Source organism: Colias croceus, chromosome Z, assembly GCF_905220415.1.
Source record: "Colias croceus chromosome Z, ilColCroc2.1".
Lineage (NCBI taxonomy): Eukaryota > Metazoa > Arthropoda > Insecta > Lepidoptera > Pieridae > Colias > Colias croceus.
In genome coordinates, this window is record NC_059568.1 from 15502857 (window position 1) to 15521857 (window position 19001).

At 37.2% G+C, this 19001-nt stretch overlaps 1 protein-coding gene across 1 annotated transcript; it reads right to left on the minus strand.

Moving 5' to 3' along the window:
- Positions 1-10040: 10040 nt before the first annotated feature.
- Positions 10041-17163, minus strand: LOC123705189 (mitogen-activated protein kinase kinase kinase 13-like). The gene is made up of 7 exons (XM_045653866.1): positions 16851-17163; positions 14668-14841; positions 14380-14581; positions 13957-14295; positions 11574-11711; positions 11107-11286; positions 10041-10621 (listed from the first exon to the last, which is right to left on the minus strand). Exons 1-7 carry the CDS (start codon positions 17035-17037, stop codon positions 10252-10254), a joined length of 1590 nt encoding a protein of 529 aa, XP_045509822.1. The 5' UTR covers positions 17038-17163; the 3' UTR covers positions 10041-10251.
- Positions 17164-19001: the final 1838 nt, after the last annotated feature.

Below are 19001 nucleotides of genomic sequence, written 5' to 3' on the forward strand. Positions count from 1 at the left end.
GGCAAAATCAAGTAACTAGGTACCTAAATAAACGATTACCTAAGAGATTTTTTGTTTATTGTAGCTAGGCGGATAAAAAACGAGCGAATCAAATTCTCTCAAAAAATTCATATTTTGTAGGTAAGAAACCTATTAGTCATATTGTTTTCATATGATATATGGCAGTCTTATGTAGATAGGTACCAACTTGTTGCACAAGGGTTCAATTTCTGGGTCATGCCATGCCAAGTGCTACCCTGGAGAGGAAAGTACTAAAAATACTGGAGATGGAAAATTTTGCTGAAAGGAAACATTCCTTTATTTTTAAAAAGAAATAGAACTGCATTCAAAGATTTTCGAAAATTCACTTGCTTCGACCGGGAATCGAACTAACTAAAAATTAAAAAAAAATTAAATTAGTTATTTTATTTAAAAGCAAAATTCACTGTTTTCAGTATTTGAAGTACTTTCCCTCCAGGGCCCATAAAAAATTTCCATACTGTATACCTATATGCATATACCTACCTAACCTTTTTTATATTATACTAGCAACACGCCACCGCTTCGCATGAATATATAGGTAGTTCAGGATACATCGCCCATTTTTGCAAGTGACTACTATCAAGCTGATTTTCCGTTTGTAGCTTTATTTTGATGAGACGCCGAATAATTTCGTGTACGAAACTCTCTATTGTGGTAGCTAACAGAGATAACAAGGATAAAATTTTTTGATTTGATGGTTCTCAAATATTTATTATGCAATTTGTAGGACAATATGTCTGTTGAATTATATAAACATTAACTAAGTGAAAACAAAAAAATCAGCTTGTTAGTAATCATTTATGATGACCTCGTTATCGATACACTTTGGAAAGGGGGACTCTTTGAACCAACCATAGATTTTGTAGGACAAATATTTTTTCGAATAATTTAGGTAATTATCTTGAGATTGAACAAAAAAAAAATCAGTTAGTAATAAATATTTGAGAACCATCAAATCAAAAATTTTTATCCTTGTTATCTCTGTTAGCTACCACAATCGAGACTTTCGTACACGAAATTATTGGGCGTCTCATCAAAATAAAGCTACAAACGGAAAATTAGCTTGATAGCAGTCACTTGCAAAAATGGGCGATGTATCCTGAACTAATAATGCAGAATAGGACTAAGTCAATATATTATGCATATTAATTTATACATTCCTTCCTCTTGAATCATTATTCCTATTAAAAAGAACTGCATCTAAATCCGTTGCGTGGGTGTAAAGATCTGAGCATGCATAGTGGCAGACAGACAGTTGAAAGCGACTTTGTTTTATTGTACCTATACTAGCTGTGCACCGGATTCGCTCGTAGTACAATGTCGAAGATCGACATCGACCTTCGTGTGCTCTTGGACAATACCTACTTTGCTGAAGATCAAGAGTCAAGAGATTGCTACATGTTACAATTTACAACTACAATAGAACTTCTAATTTTTCGTAAATTTTAATTAACCTTATATTTTATTATTAAAATCAGCAAAATCTATTTTTTCTGATTTTTTTCTTCTAGTTTTTATAAAAACTTTCTAATTCGCATAACTAAGCCAAGCTTTTTCTTTCGATCGTTATATGCTTATATAGTTTTCCTTTTTATTCTTTATTGAATACTTTGTGATTCGAAACCACACTCCAGACGACTACCAGTAGTTAAGATTATTGTTGTCTCTTTCAATTAAAAATGAAATTCGCCAAAATGCAGCTATCGCCCATTAAACAACTTATAGTCTTAGATCCCACCGCGGGATTAGTGCGTTCATAGTTTGTTTGATGAAACCAAAATTCTATGTAACTATATAACTACAGGGTGGTTCTAAATTACGTTGACAAATTTCAAAATAATAAATTTCAAAAATGGGACATGCTGCGTTGCTATTGTTTTTTAATTATTATTTTCACATGTTTTGGCGCCAACTTAACGTTATTTGTGAAGAGAATAAATTTAAAATTAGTCATTTTTTACTATGTCTGCTCAACGAGGTGCAATAATATCCTTATATGAGACTGGTAAGCGGCAGTGCGAGGTAGTGCAACTTCTCGGTATCAGTCGGCAGTTAGTTTCTTCTGCTATTAAACGCTTCTATGAGCTTGGCCATCTCGGTGACCGTCTGGGAAGAGGCAGAAAAGTAACTGTGAGGACGCTTAGGATTCAACATATCGTCAAACAAAGATTGACCCGCAATTCACAAGCCGAGGTAAGAAAAATGGCTCGAGACTTAGTTGTAAGTCATTCAACGTTACAATGATTTGTTAAAAATGAGCTCAAGTTAACAGCATACGAGCTGCGAAAAGCACAGCGGTTGGATGATAACGATAAAAAAATACGCCTTGAAAGATGTCGCTTACTGAAAGCGCGCTCCGCTGGTGAAGCGTGGAAAAATATTTTTTTCACAGATGAAATTTTTTTTCAAATCGAGCAGTCTCATTACCGCCAAAACGATAGAGTTTACTCTTCTAGTCATCCTGGAGCCACAGCAATTATCCCCCATCGGCAAAAACCGGATTCAGTCCTGGTTTGGCGTGGCATTTGCTCAACAGGCAAAACTCCTCTCGTTTTCGTAAAAAAAGGTGTGAAAGTGAATCAAGAAATATACCAACGCGATATTTTGGAGAGTCTAGTTCTTCCTTGGAGCCAGCAGCACTTCGGTGACCAACCGTGGACTTTTCAACAGGACTCTGCTCCATCTCACAGGGCCTCAAATGTGCAGTAGTGATGTATGGACCATTTCCCAGAGTTCATAAGTTCCAAGGAATGGCCTCCATTTTCACCAGATTTTAATCAATTGGATTTCAGCGTATGATCAATTTAGAGGCGAGGGCCTGTGCAACTTCACACAGAAGTGTAGATGCGATGAAGGCAACACTTACTTGTGAGTAGGACAAAACATCTGAAGAGGAGTTACGGAAAATCGTCGAAAACTTCAGAAAACGTATAAGCCTTTGTATTAAAGCTAGAGGTGGTTATTTTGAAAATAAATACATATTTACATTAAAACAATACTGTATTTTTATTATTTAGTAGTCACCGTTATACTGTGTAAAAGAAAAATAAAATAAATCGTAAAATAAGTTGTCAACGTATTTCAGAGCCACCCTGTATAATTATGGACGCACGAATCATGCGGTGGGATCTTGTACTATTAATTTAAAAGCGGTAGTTTCTTATTTTTAAGGGGAGATAAGACAAAACAAGCCAATATTGTGTATTATTTATTTATTTCATCAAACTACAGTGGTAACCGACAAAAACATTAAGATGATCAATTTTGTCTAAATCTTACATAACTACGTATTTACTAGAGCTAAGGATAAATTGCCTTTTTCAATGCTTAGATAGTTTGAAGATAGTTTCTGTGATATTTGTAGTAGTTAGTGTTAGCATATATCAATGAATTACAATATATTATACATTACTAGCGGTCCGCCCCGGCTTCGCCCGTGGTACATATTAACGTTTTCTCTACATAAGAACCATCCTCGTACTTCAAGGAATATAATAAAAAAAGAATTATCGAAATCGGTTCAGCCGTTCTCGAGTTATGGAATTACAACGAAAAGTGGCATTGATTTTTATATATTAGATTAGAATTCCGATCCGGGCTGGTAAATTTTCCATCAGCTGATCTATAATGTGCCCTTGCGCAAGCGCAGAGTAAAATCCAAAGCTACAAAGCTCATTTAGAATCTTTCTAATCATTGAAAAAAGCTCGGAATAACAAAAAATACTATGAAACTCAAGTAATGACTAATAAATTCCGATTAAAGAAGGTTAAACGGCGAACGAAATGTCCTAGTACATTTAGCACAAAAAGACATTAGGTAAATACTAAATTACTATGAAAGGAGACCGATTTCTGTTGCTGTTAAACGTTAATCCAATAAAATAAGTTTTAAGTTATTGTGTCTGTACGTGTATTAAATTTAATTCAGAAACTAATCATTTTTACTATTAATCGGTATCCTTCCATATGTGTTACCGATTACTACCTTCTTAATTAACATCAATATTAACGAGTAAACTTTTAAAGCAAATTTACAGTAATAATTTAAAAGATAGTACAGTAGAACATAGAATAATAAATCGGTATATATCAATAGTCTTAATCCATGTATAAAAAATCGATAATTCTTTAAAATTAATGAGTATATACGTAATCAAATGACGAAACGATAAAATCGATTAGGCGGATGTCTTTTGATTTCTTGAATATTTTTTTTATATTTTTGTTGGTGAAACATTTTGCCCAGCGTGACGTAGATACTTTTTAAATCAGAACACTTGCATCAAAAATAAATAAAGTAATACAAACAGTTATACAAAAATCAAACAAAGCATTTATTCCAATAACCGATGGACGCGTGTCTATTGTCCGATTTTTTGCATTTTTCGCCAGGTGTTGTTCTATTTACATGTGTGATTCATTTTTCACAGAATTCGACTATGCAAAAATAACTTTTTTTAATATTTATATTTTGACAAAATTTACTACATAAATTCCTGCTTACAATAAAAAAAAAATTTGCGTAAACTCAAATAAAAAAGGTTTTAATTTAGTTAAACATATCAAGACTATAGATATTTACCGCATTTAGCAAACTTAAGATATCTAAGTGGCGTGTTTGATTGAGCTTACCGTAGCAATATCCGAAAGATCTTACATATATCACCTAAGAGAATAGAGTACATCCATAGAAATAGTAAAACTCTTCAAAAACTTTAGACTAGCAGTCTATAACTTTCAACTGACTTATCATTACAAAATAATAAATAAAAAAAATCCTTTGACCAAAACACGCTTCATTAAAAAAAATAACAAAAGTAAAAGTATGCATCTTAAATGTATTACAGCGCGATTGTACATTTAGGTACAGTTTATTAAATGGTTTAGGATTTGAGAAATTAGAAATTATATTAGGACATGTTTACACGCGAGGATACCATCAAACTTTTCGAACGTAATGTGCCGATTTATTTGTGAATATAGCTCGTGTAACCACACCCTAACACCTGCGAAGGTAAATAGTAAGTAAGTAATTCCAAATGTTGTCTAACTTTAAAAAAATATAGTGATTACGCTAATCGAATTCAACTACCACCTCATATCACTTGTTTCGCAAAGGCGACAATATCACAACACCACGCGAATTGACTTGAAGCCTCGTCCTATCTACTCACTTAAAACCCCAACATCATAAAATACTTTATTATTTATCAAAAGCTGTAACTGAAAATACAATTTATACTATTTGTTTATTATTTATTTTTAAATCATCATAAATCAAAATATTATTGAGTATTTAGGACGAGGCTTTTGAATCGTAATTACAGGCAGGCGTTCACAAGAAGTTCTAGCATTCTCTCTTGTACTTTTTCACACCATGGCTACCAATAACGATTCAATTTACAATATCGCGCACGCCATAATATGTACATAATATCTCATCGCACCATTACAAAAATATCCTTCCAGTGTAATAATTTGATGAATTTAAAAAAATATTTTGGAATTACAAAAATATAGTCAAGCCTAATAGTAGATATATATGACAATAGGGGCCCCCCTTATATTTGTGCGTACGCGCAGTGGTCACACACGAAACAAAATGAATTGGATCGAAGAAAGTCCATGTGGGTAGACCGACACATTAATCTATGAGAAATTCGGATTATACATTTCGTTAAGAAATCCTGTATTCATTACATCCAGATCTTGAGATTTTTTTTTAAAGCACAGTAAATGTAGTAGGTAGTGTAAAAACCGCCATTTGAACTTAATTTCAAACCTTTTATCGTTGTTATTGGATGTTTCTTACGGTTTAGGCCTGAAATTTATTCGTTACAAAAATAACGAAGAAAATACGTCTCAAAAGAAACTGAAATTAAAAAAATATAAAATAACCTGCAAGTAAAATTTTAATAATACTTTGACTAGAAATTGAAATGCAAAACTTAGACGGAATACACGAAGACGTATACATCGATACACTTTATAATAATTAATAAGATTGAATTATAATATGTATCCATATTATATTGTTTTTAACACGAATAACATTTTGAATACGACACAAAGATATCGCTTGAATATTGGTGTAAATAAGATATTATTTACACAATAATACAAATAAGCCGGCGAAAACATGTCTATTTCTTTCACATATTATGATATTAGCACTACCGATCCAAAGGCGATGTTTCAAAACCTCGACGTAAGTCATAGTTTACGCAAAAACAATGACTTATGTTTCCTTATATTTTAATATACATACCTACTCTTCCTTAGCACGATATCCATCACTATGCACAATTATTTAAATAATACTGTCTACATAAATTGACATACAAATAAAGTTAATACACAAATAACTAAAGATATATCTAACCATTAAAACACAAGAGTAACTCCTCGGGTAATAATATCGAAACAAAAAAATAAAACAGACGGACACTAAGCTTTGGCCAAGATTAATGATTTAAATAGTTAAATAGTACTTAATTTTCTTACTATCTACTACAGACCTAATTAACCTAATGAAAGTCTATGAAAAACATGTACCCTTATCCTAAAGCTACATCTAATCATCAAAATACTCAGGTAACTGTCCGTATGACGAGAGAGGTACCCGGTATTTTGGCAGGCTTGCGTGGTAACATGTGCTCAGCACGCAGAGGCCGGGGGAATGCGTGGAACATCAGCCGCAGGCTGCGCTTCACGAGCAGAGCCAACGGCGGACGTTGCAGTGATGCAAATTAGTAATCATAGTAAAATCGTGAGGGCTATGGAGCGGAATGTGCAATATGGATCTCCGGGAAGCTATGGCGTCTGCCTTTCGAATTCTAAAAAGCGATTTATAACTAAATTTTGGAAAATATAACGAAGCCCGAAATAAAACGGCAGACGGTGACTCGCCAAGTAGATGGACGGGCCCCCTAACATGTCGAAGGGGGCCGGATGGCTAAGGGTGGTGCAGTGCGGCCCGGGTCTCCCCGCGTGTAGCGCCGACACTGCCACCCCCGAGCGCGATGGAAGCTCTTGCGACTCCACTGAGGGGCTCTTCCTCGTGGAGGTCGGGTTCGCGGGGTCGCCAGTCCCCGACACCACGCCACTAAGTGCCCTGCATCAAGTTAGGTAGCGCTTCGGACGCTTTGGACTTACGTCGTCTCTCCAGTATATTTCACATTCTTACGTAAGCAGCGCAAGGCTTATGCACCAAAACTGGCATTGGATAATCAGGTTTATGAATTATTTCGGTCAATAAGGTAATACCGAAGCTGAAGCGAAAGATTATTAATGATTCATGATCATATTATTTTATTTTCGATGCGTTTTTTAATGACAAAAGACGGTGACGGTTAGATAAGTCGTTAAGTACCTAATTATCTTATCATCTACTACTAACCTTATTAAACTCTATGAAAAACATATACCCTAATCCAAAAGCTACATCTAATCATCAAAATACTCGGGTAACTGTCCGTATGACGAGAGAGGTATCCGGTATTTTGGCAGGCTTGCGTGGCAAAATGTGCTCAACACGCAGAGGCCGGGGGAATGCGTGGAACATCAGCCGCAGGCTGTGCTTCACGAGCAGAGCCAGCGGCGGACGTTGCAGTGATGCGAAATAGTAATCATAGTAAAATTGTACGGGCTATGGAGCGGAAGGTGCAATATGGATCTCCGGGAAGCTATGGCGTCTGCCTTTCGAATTCCAAAAAGCGATGAATAACTAAATTTTGGAAAATATAACGAAGCCCAAAATAAAACGGCAGACGGTGACTCGCCAAGTAGATGGACGGGCCCCCTAACATGTCGAAGGGGGCCGGATGGCTAAGGGTGGTGCAGTGCGGCCCGGGTCTCCCCGCGTGTAGCGCCGACACTGCCACCCCCGAGCGCGATGGAAGCTCTTGCGACTCCACTGAGGGGCTCTTCCTCGTGGAGGTCGGGTTCGCGGGGTCGCCAGTCCCCGACACCACGCCACTAAGTGCCCTGCATCAAGTTAGGTAGCGCTTCTGACGCTTTGGACTAACGTCGTTCCTCCAGTATTCCACTTTTTTACGTAAGCAGTGCAAGGTGTCATTTAAAGTATCATATTTCTGTTTCATAATTCGTATACCGGAGCAATTCTGCGGAAGCTTTATGTACTACTAGCTTTCCGCCTGCGGCTTCGCCCGCGTTTTCAAAGAAAAACCCGCATAGTTCCCGTTCCCGTGGGATTTCCGGGATAAAACCTAGCCTATGTTACTCGTGGATAATGTAGCTTTCGAATGGTGAAAAGTTTAAAATCGGTCCAGTAGTTTATGAGCCTATTCGTTACAATCAAACAAACAAAGTTTTCTTCTTTATAATATTAGTGTAGATGTTTCTATTTATAAATACTGGGTGACTGGAAATTCGACGTGATCCTTCAAAGGGGTTATACTAGAGGTCATTTGCAACAAATTAAGTCCCGTTAACCAGGGGTCAAAAATGGATGGTTATTGAGCTATGACGGACTTTGATTTTTTTTTTAATTTTCTACCTTTTTACCAAAAACAATTAATTATGAAAAAACTACTGTAAACTGTTAACATTCAATTGATATTTTTTTGAAAGGCGAAGAATGAGCGATCACTTTAAAAAAAAAACTTACCCAAAACTTGCATTGTCTCAAAAGAAAAGAAAAACCCCTTTGAAGGATCACGTCGAATTTCCAGTCACCCTGTATATTTTAATATTTTATACAGTGAGCAAAAAGTACAAGCCTAATTTGAAACATCGCCCTTGGAAAATTCATAACTATCGTATTAAGCAATATATATTTAAAAAAAAAATATTAGTATATTAATCCTTACAACTATATAGACTAGTGAGTTATATTGAAATAGCTTCTACCCACTACTATAATATTATGCTGACACGACATCAATATTTTTCATGAAACACTGAACAACTGTGATAATATAATGATAATTATGTGATATACATAATATAATATGTTTACGCCAATTTATTCGGCCATCAATACCAGTGGTGGGGTGCCTGTATCAAGGTCTTATTCCTCTTTTCATTGTAGATCATCGCATACGCACAATCAACACATATTTGTACGCGTTAAGTCTGCGTCCATATGTGTGTGTGAGTTGTATCACGTCATAACTCATAACTCTGTATGTTGAGTGTGGAAAGTTTTAATGGGTCCTGGAGGAAAAGTTTTCAAAATACTCGACATGAATCCTCCATCCATCCATCCATCCTTCATTAAAAAAAAGAAGTCCACCCATTGAGCTAAAAACTCTCGACTGGCCGGCCGATTAAGGCAAGCCAGTGGTGGAGGTCTGGTCCTCGTCAGGTTTCCCTCCGACCGGCCGGTTAAGGCAAGTCTGATATGAGGACAGACCTCCCCGACACTTTATCACAAAATGCTCTGCGGGTGCGACTGATTGCACAGTTAGAATATAAATATCCCATCCGTGGGCGTTGGGGTCGTCACATCCCTACGCCTTTATTATTATTACATATCTTTATTCGGAAAGAGGTGCGGACATATTAAACCCTTCATATTGGTCCAGGACGTGTTAATGGTTGCGCAATAAGCCAGCTGACTCGGCCTGTGAACGCCATCGTTGGTGCCCTAAAGGCACTCCTCCGCTGCCGCTCTAAATAAACACCTTGCGCTGATGTCACTTTTTCACTAGACCTTGACGAGATACTACCTCACAGCCCTAGTAAGTCTTTTCACTTGAATAAACAAATTGCACGATAATTTAAGGTCTTATCGAGGACAGCTTGGAAAGAAGCTTGAAATTTCTAAAATCATAAAATACATTTCTTTTTCAAAATAAATATTTCCTTTCAAGAAAATTTTGCTATTTCGAGTATTTCAAGTACTTTTCCTCCAAGGCCCATAGTAAATTTCCACTTTGTTTAATAATCTGGTTTAATAATGTTAAAATTATTTAAACATACAATCAATAAATTACTAAATCTAACGATGTCTGATGTTTGATGACATTTTGAAACACAAACATGAAATCAAACAAATACAATTCTAATATTCCGTCCTCGTTGCTCTTTCGAGCCACAGCTCTTTCCAATCTAGCCTTAACAAAAACGTAACAGATTCGCGAAAATTCGCAAAACAGAAAAGTTTTTCTATGTCGATGCGTAAATCTTCTGGTCATAAACGAAAATCAAATAAAAAATAAAACTGAAAACAGAACCGAAAAACAGAAGAAATACGACCAGTCCACTTTACACCTGTGCCACGTCTGGGATGTAGTTGTCGTTCAGGTAGTCGTTGGAGGCGGTGTCGCGGACGACGAAGTTGCCGTTGTCCTCCATCTCGATGACCGTGTCCTTGGCGTTGTTGTTCTCGAAGTGGCGGCTCTGCTCGTTGCAGGGGCAGTGTGAGTGGTCGTCCATGGTCATGGTCACGGTCTCAGCGCGCTTGTCGTCGTACTGCACGACGAGCTGGGTGGGCAGGATCGCCTCGGGCTTCTTCTTGCGGCGGCGCTGCTCGACTACGTGTACCTTGGCGGTGTCCGACGAGGAGGACGCCTGGCGCTGGAACAGCTTGATACCGCGGTGGCCGCAACGGCAATCGTTCAGCGCGTTCTCTTTCCTAGGGAGGGGGGGTGGTGGTGAAAATTTGAGAGAAAAAAAAATAAATTGCGTTTGATGTAAAATTCAGTGATCAAAGTGGAATATAAAATAAATATCTACATTATTGGTACTCGTAAAGGATCAATAAAACATCGATCGATAATGACAAAAACTGTTCTTTATTATTGTAATTACTACAAATCTTAGATTTTCGCTGTATCTCAAACATTCTTATTCCCAATCTCGAGTGCCTATATTATATAAAAAAATACATTTATACCATTTTGGGAGGCAGCAAACCCTGGATGCAGTCACGGAACAACTCAAGGCTATAAAGGACCATGCAAAGAAGTTCTGCTTATTTATATACGCCGCACTTACTTACTCTGTCTCTCGATAATATACTTATGCTAAATAATTATTACTTCATGTCGCGCTTAGTAACTCAAACTGGATGCTATAGGACCCCGCTACACAAAAGCCAATCACTTCGACCATACTCACTCAGCAATTGTCTTCTCGCGCTGTTCGAGCTGCAGGCGCACAGCGCAGACCTCGAGGAACAGCTCGTTAGCGCGTGTCACTTGCTGCTCATACACATAGCGGAGGTCGCGGGCCTGTTTGAGATCCTCACGGCGCTGAGCAACAACATCTGTGCTCTCCTGGCTGAAGGACTTGGCACTCCTAGTGGATGGGAGGGGCGTCAGAACGAGGCGTTCGAATTTCAACTTTATTGCCGAAATAGTTTTGATTCCAATTGGCTTTATGGTTATTAAAAGAAGACTGAGTAAAGAGGAAAGCTGGTTGTTTATTATCAGTTTGAGTTAAAAAGATGACTACGTTATATTATAAGCTGCTTAATATTTTTTCTGAATCCTTGAAATTTTTATCAAATTGTTACCCTATTTAAAAAAATACCAACTTAAATTTTTTATCAGGAAATACATCTGAAATTTAATGTGACTTAATACCTAGCATAGAGGTGCTCCATGCACTCATGCACCTCCGAGCGCCATCCATTCTGGATGTTCTTGAATGTCTCCGTGTCCATGGAGCGCAGTTCGCCGCCAGCCATCTCCAAGTGAGCGGCGATGATCTTGAATGGTGGCCTAGTACAAAATACGCCTATGAAATTCCCTTTCCAATACACACATCCAAAATTGTACATCGCAAGGGCGCTGAGAGAATGCTTTCGAAAAAAAATCATGCAAACATTCGCATTGATCGGTTTGAAATTATTGTCAAAAACTATCAATATGATCTTCTTGTTTACAGTTGGAAAGTTTTCATACATTCGGTATTTCATGTTGATTGATTTGAAATTTAAAATATAACTTTAGTTTTATGTGCAAATAATTGTAATTCAAAAATTTATTTTATACTAGCTTCCGCCCGCGACTCCGTCCGCGCGGATGTCGGTCTTCGCGAGGATGGTTTATTTCTCCATTTTGAGACCTCTGACAATAACATCTTATAAATATCTATTGGACCCAATTCCCAAATACGGTTAGGCCTATAATAATATGCAACGTGTGTTCGCGGTTCTACGGAACAACGTCTATGGATAAAACTGAAAAATTAAGATTAATTTTTTCTACGTATTTTTCCAGGATAAAAAGTATCCTATTTTACGCCCAGGATAATAAGGTATAATTATACCAAGTTTCATCGAAATCGAACCGCTAGTTTTCACGTGATGCCTTCACATACAGACAGACAGACAGACAGACAGACAGACAGACAGACAAAAATTTTTTTAATCACATATTTGGGTTTGGTATCGATCCAGTAACACCCCCTGGTATTTATTTTTTCAATATTTTCAATGTACAGAATTGACCCTTCTACAGATTTATTATATGTATAGATTTGCCTGAAAGTAAAGAAGTTGTAAAACATGACCGATTAACATTTCATTGAAATATTCTGCACGAGCATAACCTACTAGGCCTCTTTAAAATTCGCTATAGCTATAACACATAGACCGTTTCATGTAGAAACCCAACAATCTTTTATGTGACTAATCGCAATTAATCTTTAAGGTAGTTGCTTGAATCACAACACGCATATTTTCTGGAAAATTTACGAAGCCCTTGTCACATCCTATAATCACGCCTATCTAATCCATACTATTAATTTTAATATTATAAATGCGAAAGTAACTCTGTCTGTCTGTTACTCAATCACGCCTTAACTACTGAACCAATTTGCATGAAATTTGGTATAGAGATATTTTGATACCCGAGAAAGGACTTATGATAGGTTTAATCCCGGAAATCCCACGGGAACGGGAACTATGCCGATTTTTCTTTGACTGCGCGGGCGATGCCGCGCTAGTGTCGCGGAAAATTCCAACCAATATCCGCGGCCCCATCATTTAAGCGGCTCAACGGAACACAGTAGGGTTTTAGTCGGTAAGAATCCGACATAAACCCACGGCTCCTTCCCCGGGGGCCGTGGGTATCTTTGGAAGATTTCCCCACTATAAAAAAAAGAAAAAAAGGGTGGAAAGCTAGTGCCTCTATAAAGTGAATATCGTATAAACAGACTCAAATTATTTACTTCAATTACTTTGTGAAAAGCTCGACACATTGTGTCACCTATATGAATAATGAATACATTATGAACAACTGAATGAACAATATGGATACACATGTCTTTGTGTCTTTTATTCCGCAGAATACATGATTAGAAATATATTTCCGAGATATAGATTGCCTATTAGACAGTCGGATGTAATTAGCCAATGGTCAAGTGATAGGATATGACGTTCTGGATTGCGGCTTACCGACATGATACCGTAATTACAATGCAATTGTTATTCAGATTAGCAATTAGGTACGTAGCTTAAATAGTTTCAAGATCACACAAGTAAATGTAGATTTGTGTCTTGATTACGCTTTCGGGTATCCGTCGCATTGCACACATAATATAAGATGAAAATGCTGTTCCAATCGCAGTATAGTTAAGTATTAATTCGCAAAGTCAATGTATGTGAAAAAAACGCATATTTAGGAAATCATTTACAATAAAATAAAAATGGAGTTACATATTTTTGATGGCATAATGATTTATTTATTGCTCTCGATGCATATATATTATGTTTTTTGTTTTCGTTTTCTTTTTCTTTCAGGCGATGTGCCGTAAAACAAATGTTTCTTCCTTTCATCTTCAAAGTACAGTTGAATCAGAAAAATAATCAAAACCAATAAAACAATAACAAAAACTGTTGCATATTTCAGTCACAGATGTACGCAAGGGTTAATAAATAAATATCAACACGGGGGTATTCTTTATTCAAAATGAGGGTACACAGGTAAATCATAAAATAGACGCCAATCGCTTGAAACTTACCGATTGCGTGGCACGCGGTTCCAGCATTGCTTCAGCAGCTGCTGCAGGCTCGCCGGGCAGGTGGATGGAATCGGCAGCGAGATCGAGTTTGTGCCAACTCCCCACATTATAGCGTGCGTCTCCAAGTTCTTGTATGGCACCTCGGCGGTGAGCAACTCCCATATAACCACGCCGAACGACCAGACATCTACCCTCTCTGAGCATGGCTCGTGGCGTATTATTTCTGGCGCCATCCAGGCAACTGTGCCAGTGAAGCTCATCACAGCGCTGACGTCATTCCATTCGCGGCTCGTGCCGAAGTCGCTCACTTTCACCACCAAATTGTCGGAGATCAGTATGCTGAAAAATTCTCGAGAGTTAGAAATACATCTTTTATAATATAAACAATTTAATCAATGTGTAATATCATATTTCTTAACTTACTTGGGGCTCTTTAGATCCCTGTGTATGATCTTATTTGCGTGCAAGTAGCCCATGCCGCGGGCGATCTCTTTAGCCCATTTGAGCAACTGCTTTGGCATGAATACTGTGTTGCTGTGCAGGAAGTCGAACAGTGGCCCATATTGGCAATACTCCATGATGATGCAGAAGTGTGGGGGACTTGTGCACACGCCGCGGAAACGCACTAATAAACAAAAAAAATTGTTACATTTCTATTTTTTTTTCTAATGTAAGACACCAGTAACTAAGTAAATACATCTAAATACCTACCAATATTCTCATGGTTGAGTTTGAGTAGATGGCGGATGTTTGTCTCATGCTTTGTGCGCAGCTGCTTGACGGCCACTTTTTCTCCATCTAGATGTGCTCCGAATACTACTCCTTGTGCTCCGGACCCCAAATAGAACAGGTCTGTGATCTTCTCGATGGGGACTTCCCAGTTTTCTATAAGAAAAATAAAAGGTTACTATGTTTGCTAGCTAGGGCTATATTTAATTTATATCCTATTTGTGCACTAAAAAGGTTATACCAAAATATGTAATAAAATTTTATTCATGTGACACCAAGTCATTAAAGAACTGCCTTACAATTTAACCCAACCTTAATTTTCAATCAACCTGTTGCGCATGCGCAAGTAGAGCTACTTGTGTGCGCGAGCTGAATACACGTGCAAGAGCAATACTTAATATGCATACCTGTTTGCATGCGCAATAAGAACTACTTGAATGCGCAAGTAGAACTAAATACTTGCACAAACTGAGCTGCTTGCACGCGCAAGTAAAGCCAGATGCATGCTAGTACACCTGTTTGCATACGCAAATAAAGCTGGTTACATGCGCAAGTAGAACTGCTTGCATGTCCAAGTATAGCAGCTTGCATGCGCAAGTACAACTGTTTGCATGCGCAAGTACAACTGTTTACATGCGCAAGTATAACTGCTTGCATGTCTAAGTATAGCAGCTTGCATGCGCAATACAACTGTTTGCATGCGCAAGTATAACTGCTTGCATGTCTAAGTATAGCAGCTTGCATGCGCAATACAACTGTTTACATGCGCAAGTATAACTGCTTGCATGTCTAAGTATAGCAGCTTGCATGCGCAAGTACAACTGTTTACATGCGCAAGTATAACTGCTTGCATGTCTAAGTATAGCAGCTTGCATGCGCAAGTACAACTGTTTGCATGCGCAAGTACAGCTGCTTGCATGTGCAAAAGCAATGCTCATATGCATGTGGCTTGTAACATTTTTAATTTTAAATTTCTGATTTAACTTATAATTGAAATGAAAGTGAAAAATATTTTAAATTCATCTTAATTCTGTTCTATTATCATTTGTTACTATTTCATTTGTTTCCAGTATCTTAGGAAGACACACTTTAAGATTTTTTTTATTTCTTTTATATCCGTCCAGTTGCATTCAAAATGAATTTCAAATTGTTTTCCATCAAAAATCTTTTAATAGTAGAATTATATTTGTTTCTTTATACCAAAATGAAATTTAGTTGCTCATTTCATGTTTAGTTCCATTAAGTTTTAATTTATGTTGTCTTATTTTTTGAAAAAAGTATTTAATTGCTATTTGATAATGTATTCCTGGTACATCATTTGTGTACAGTAAATTTTTTCATGGCTCCGCTGCCTTTTCTATCTTCCTCACTACATCTTTCATTTTGCCCCCGCAGAACCCCCTTATCCTCTTATAACCCCCCTTGCCCCCTTCTATAATTTCCATGTCCCCCCCATGAACCCCACTGCCCCCACAGACCCCTTGCCTATCAACCACCTGTGCCTCCTCAGTACCCACTGCCCCCTCTAAACAGCCTTACCCCCTCCCCCGCCTACTCCTCTCTCCCCTCCCCCCTCTCCACCTTACTCCCACAACCACCATCTTAACTCCCTAGGATCAACTTATGAACAAGCTCCACATCCCAGCTTTGTAGCAATATGTAGAGAAAATATGCAAAAGAATATCCTAGAATACATCCATATCCATAGTTTATATTGCTTATAAATCTTGTTGTTTTATTATTGTAGTTTATTCTTGTTGTTGTTTATCTTTCTTTATAAAAATCAATAATCTTCAAATGTGGATTCAAAGAAAAAAAAATTTTTGTTTTTAAAAAATATTAATAATAAACTAATTCATTTTCATTAAAAAAATTGGTTTAATGAAATGTTAAACAAGTATTAAACTTTTATATTAATTAATTAGGTAGGTACTGGACTAAGAATAACGAACAACAAGCACCTTGATGAACTTTGACATTTACGCTTTGTAAATATGACCAATTAGGCTAGAGCTATAAAAATCAATAATTCCCAGGATATGATGCGAAATGCAACGTTTGTTTGAAAATCAATCAAACTCTACCTGCGTAGCGCAGCGACCTTGAGACTGCAAGTAATCGAACAAACATCGGGAATTTCCATTTTTAAATAAAATAAATCTTACCTTGGGCTCCTTTGTAATCTTCGCCCCGGAACAGCGACGCAACGGTCGAAAAGCACTGGAAAACGCCACCCATCCAATAAAAATCTTTCTTTTCTTCCTCCCATGGTGGAGACCCAAGATCTGTGGGTTCTTCATTCACCATCGACAGCGTATTTGGATCATCATCATATTGCCGTGTCTCCTCCATGATTCACTTCAATAAAATAGTCCACTATTCACTTAAGACACAGATGCAATTGTTATGTTCTATGCAAGGAACTTTTTAGCTCCCAAGGTTCGCGGACAACTCTATCTGATGGCTGCTTCCTGTGAACTGTTTCAGATTCAGATTCTGATACAGGACTGCGAAGTGCGAGCGGCGAGCCGCTAGCTCGATGTACGCCCCGAGGGTTGCGGGGTGCGGAGGAAACTAGGGTTGAAACGGGGCGGCGAGCACCCCTCGCCAGGCGTCTACAACAAGTTAGGGGTGTGTTTACGTTTAAAAAAACTACCATCTACAAATTTTAAGCATTGATTTGTTTTATTTTTAATTAAAATATATACGAAATTAATTCCGTTACAGTTAGTGGTTTAGATTAGGTATTTTAATTTTTTATATGAAACATATTGTATTCAAAATTGACGCGCATGTATTGGAATTTATTATCTGTGACGAATAGTATTAGTAACGCTATATTCCGATAGATGGCAGTAATTTATAAAACTAAGATGCAATGACAATTACTAGATGGCGCCTAAATAAATATTGATATGAATAGATAATAGTTAGGTAACATAATTTTCTTTTGAATACGCGGGCGAAGCCGCGGGCGGAAATCTAGTAAATAATTTAACCTATTGAGACCCAAGCGGCCCGATCGGTCCACGACATAGTAATGGATTTTCTATTGTGTCTGTGGTTCCGGGGCCTGAATTAATCTTGGAATTAATAAATAAGAAAACATTAAAGGTCTATACTCTATAGATATCGTTGCAGTGCTGATACAATAATATTATGTAAATAAGGCCCATATGCGTCGCAACGACAATAATGTGACAATAATTGATGACGTCACAGAATTAACATAGTAATTGCTCCGAGATGCAAACATAGTTTCTCAAATAATTATTGTAAAAATTATCAAAATTAAATAATTTTGTTTTGTAATTGATAGAGCAAACCGGGAGCAATTTTTAACTAACTGCCTTCCGGTTCTCAATACCTACGCCTTCTTATATTCTAGAAAATAAGTTATTGCTACATGTTCGACATTAACTAGTTAAATAGGTGGGTAATTAATCTTAGAAACAAACAGTTAATGGATTACTTATGGAAAAGGATAACACTTAAAAGGAATGCCAAATTAAAGGCTTAATCGCATGAAAAAATGTGGCATGTGTAGTTAGGTAACTATAATTTAACATGAGAGGTGAATTTTGTAATTTTTCAAATAATTGTACCGGATTATAATAATTATTTATATATAATTATTATTATTATATATCATATATTATATTATAGGATAATTAAACCGGATATAAATCCGGGATACTGGGTAAATATTTTGTATAGAATTCAAAATTACCTATTTGAAAAATTACTTAACATTTTCAAAATCTGCAAACCAAGTACTTACTTAACATTTTCAAAATCTGCAAACCCCAAACTTTACCCCAAACAGTCTCTCCAACTTCACTCCTGTACCAACCCCGGCAACACTCAATCGTCATGTAATTGCCATCACATTGAATCCACTCCCTCACTAAAATACTTAGGTGTTACCCTAGACAACAACCTAAACTTTCATCAACACATTAGTGAAGTTTCATCAAAAGTAAGGAAACTCATCTTCATAATGAAGAAACTGCGCAATTGCACCCCACTAAAAATTCTCAGACAAGTATACACGTCCTTATGCCAATCTATTATAAATTATAGCATCTCTGTCTGGGGCTGCGCTGCCAAAACTCACCTCCTGCAACTGGAGAGAGCTCAACGAGCACTGATTAAAGTGACACTTAAAAAGCCTTTCCGATTTCCTACGAATGAACTTTATCGTGAGTTTAACGTACTTCGCGTTCGTCAATTATACATACTTTCAGCAGTAAACCTAACCCATAAATCAATCGTTTCGCGGCCCGATTACAAAAATCTCCTAAAGAAAAGAACAT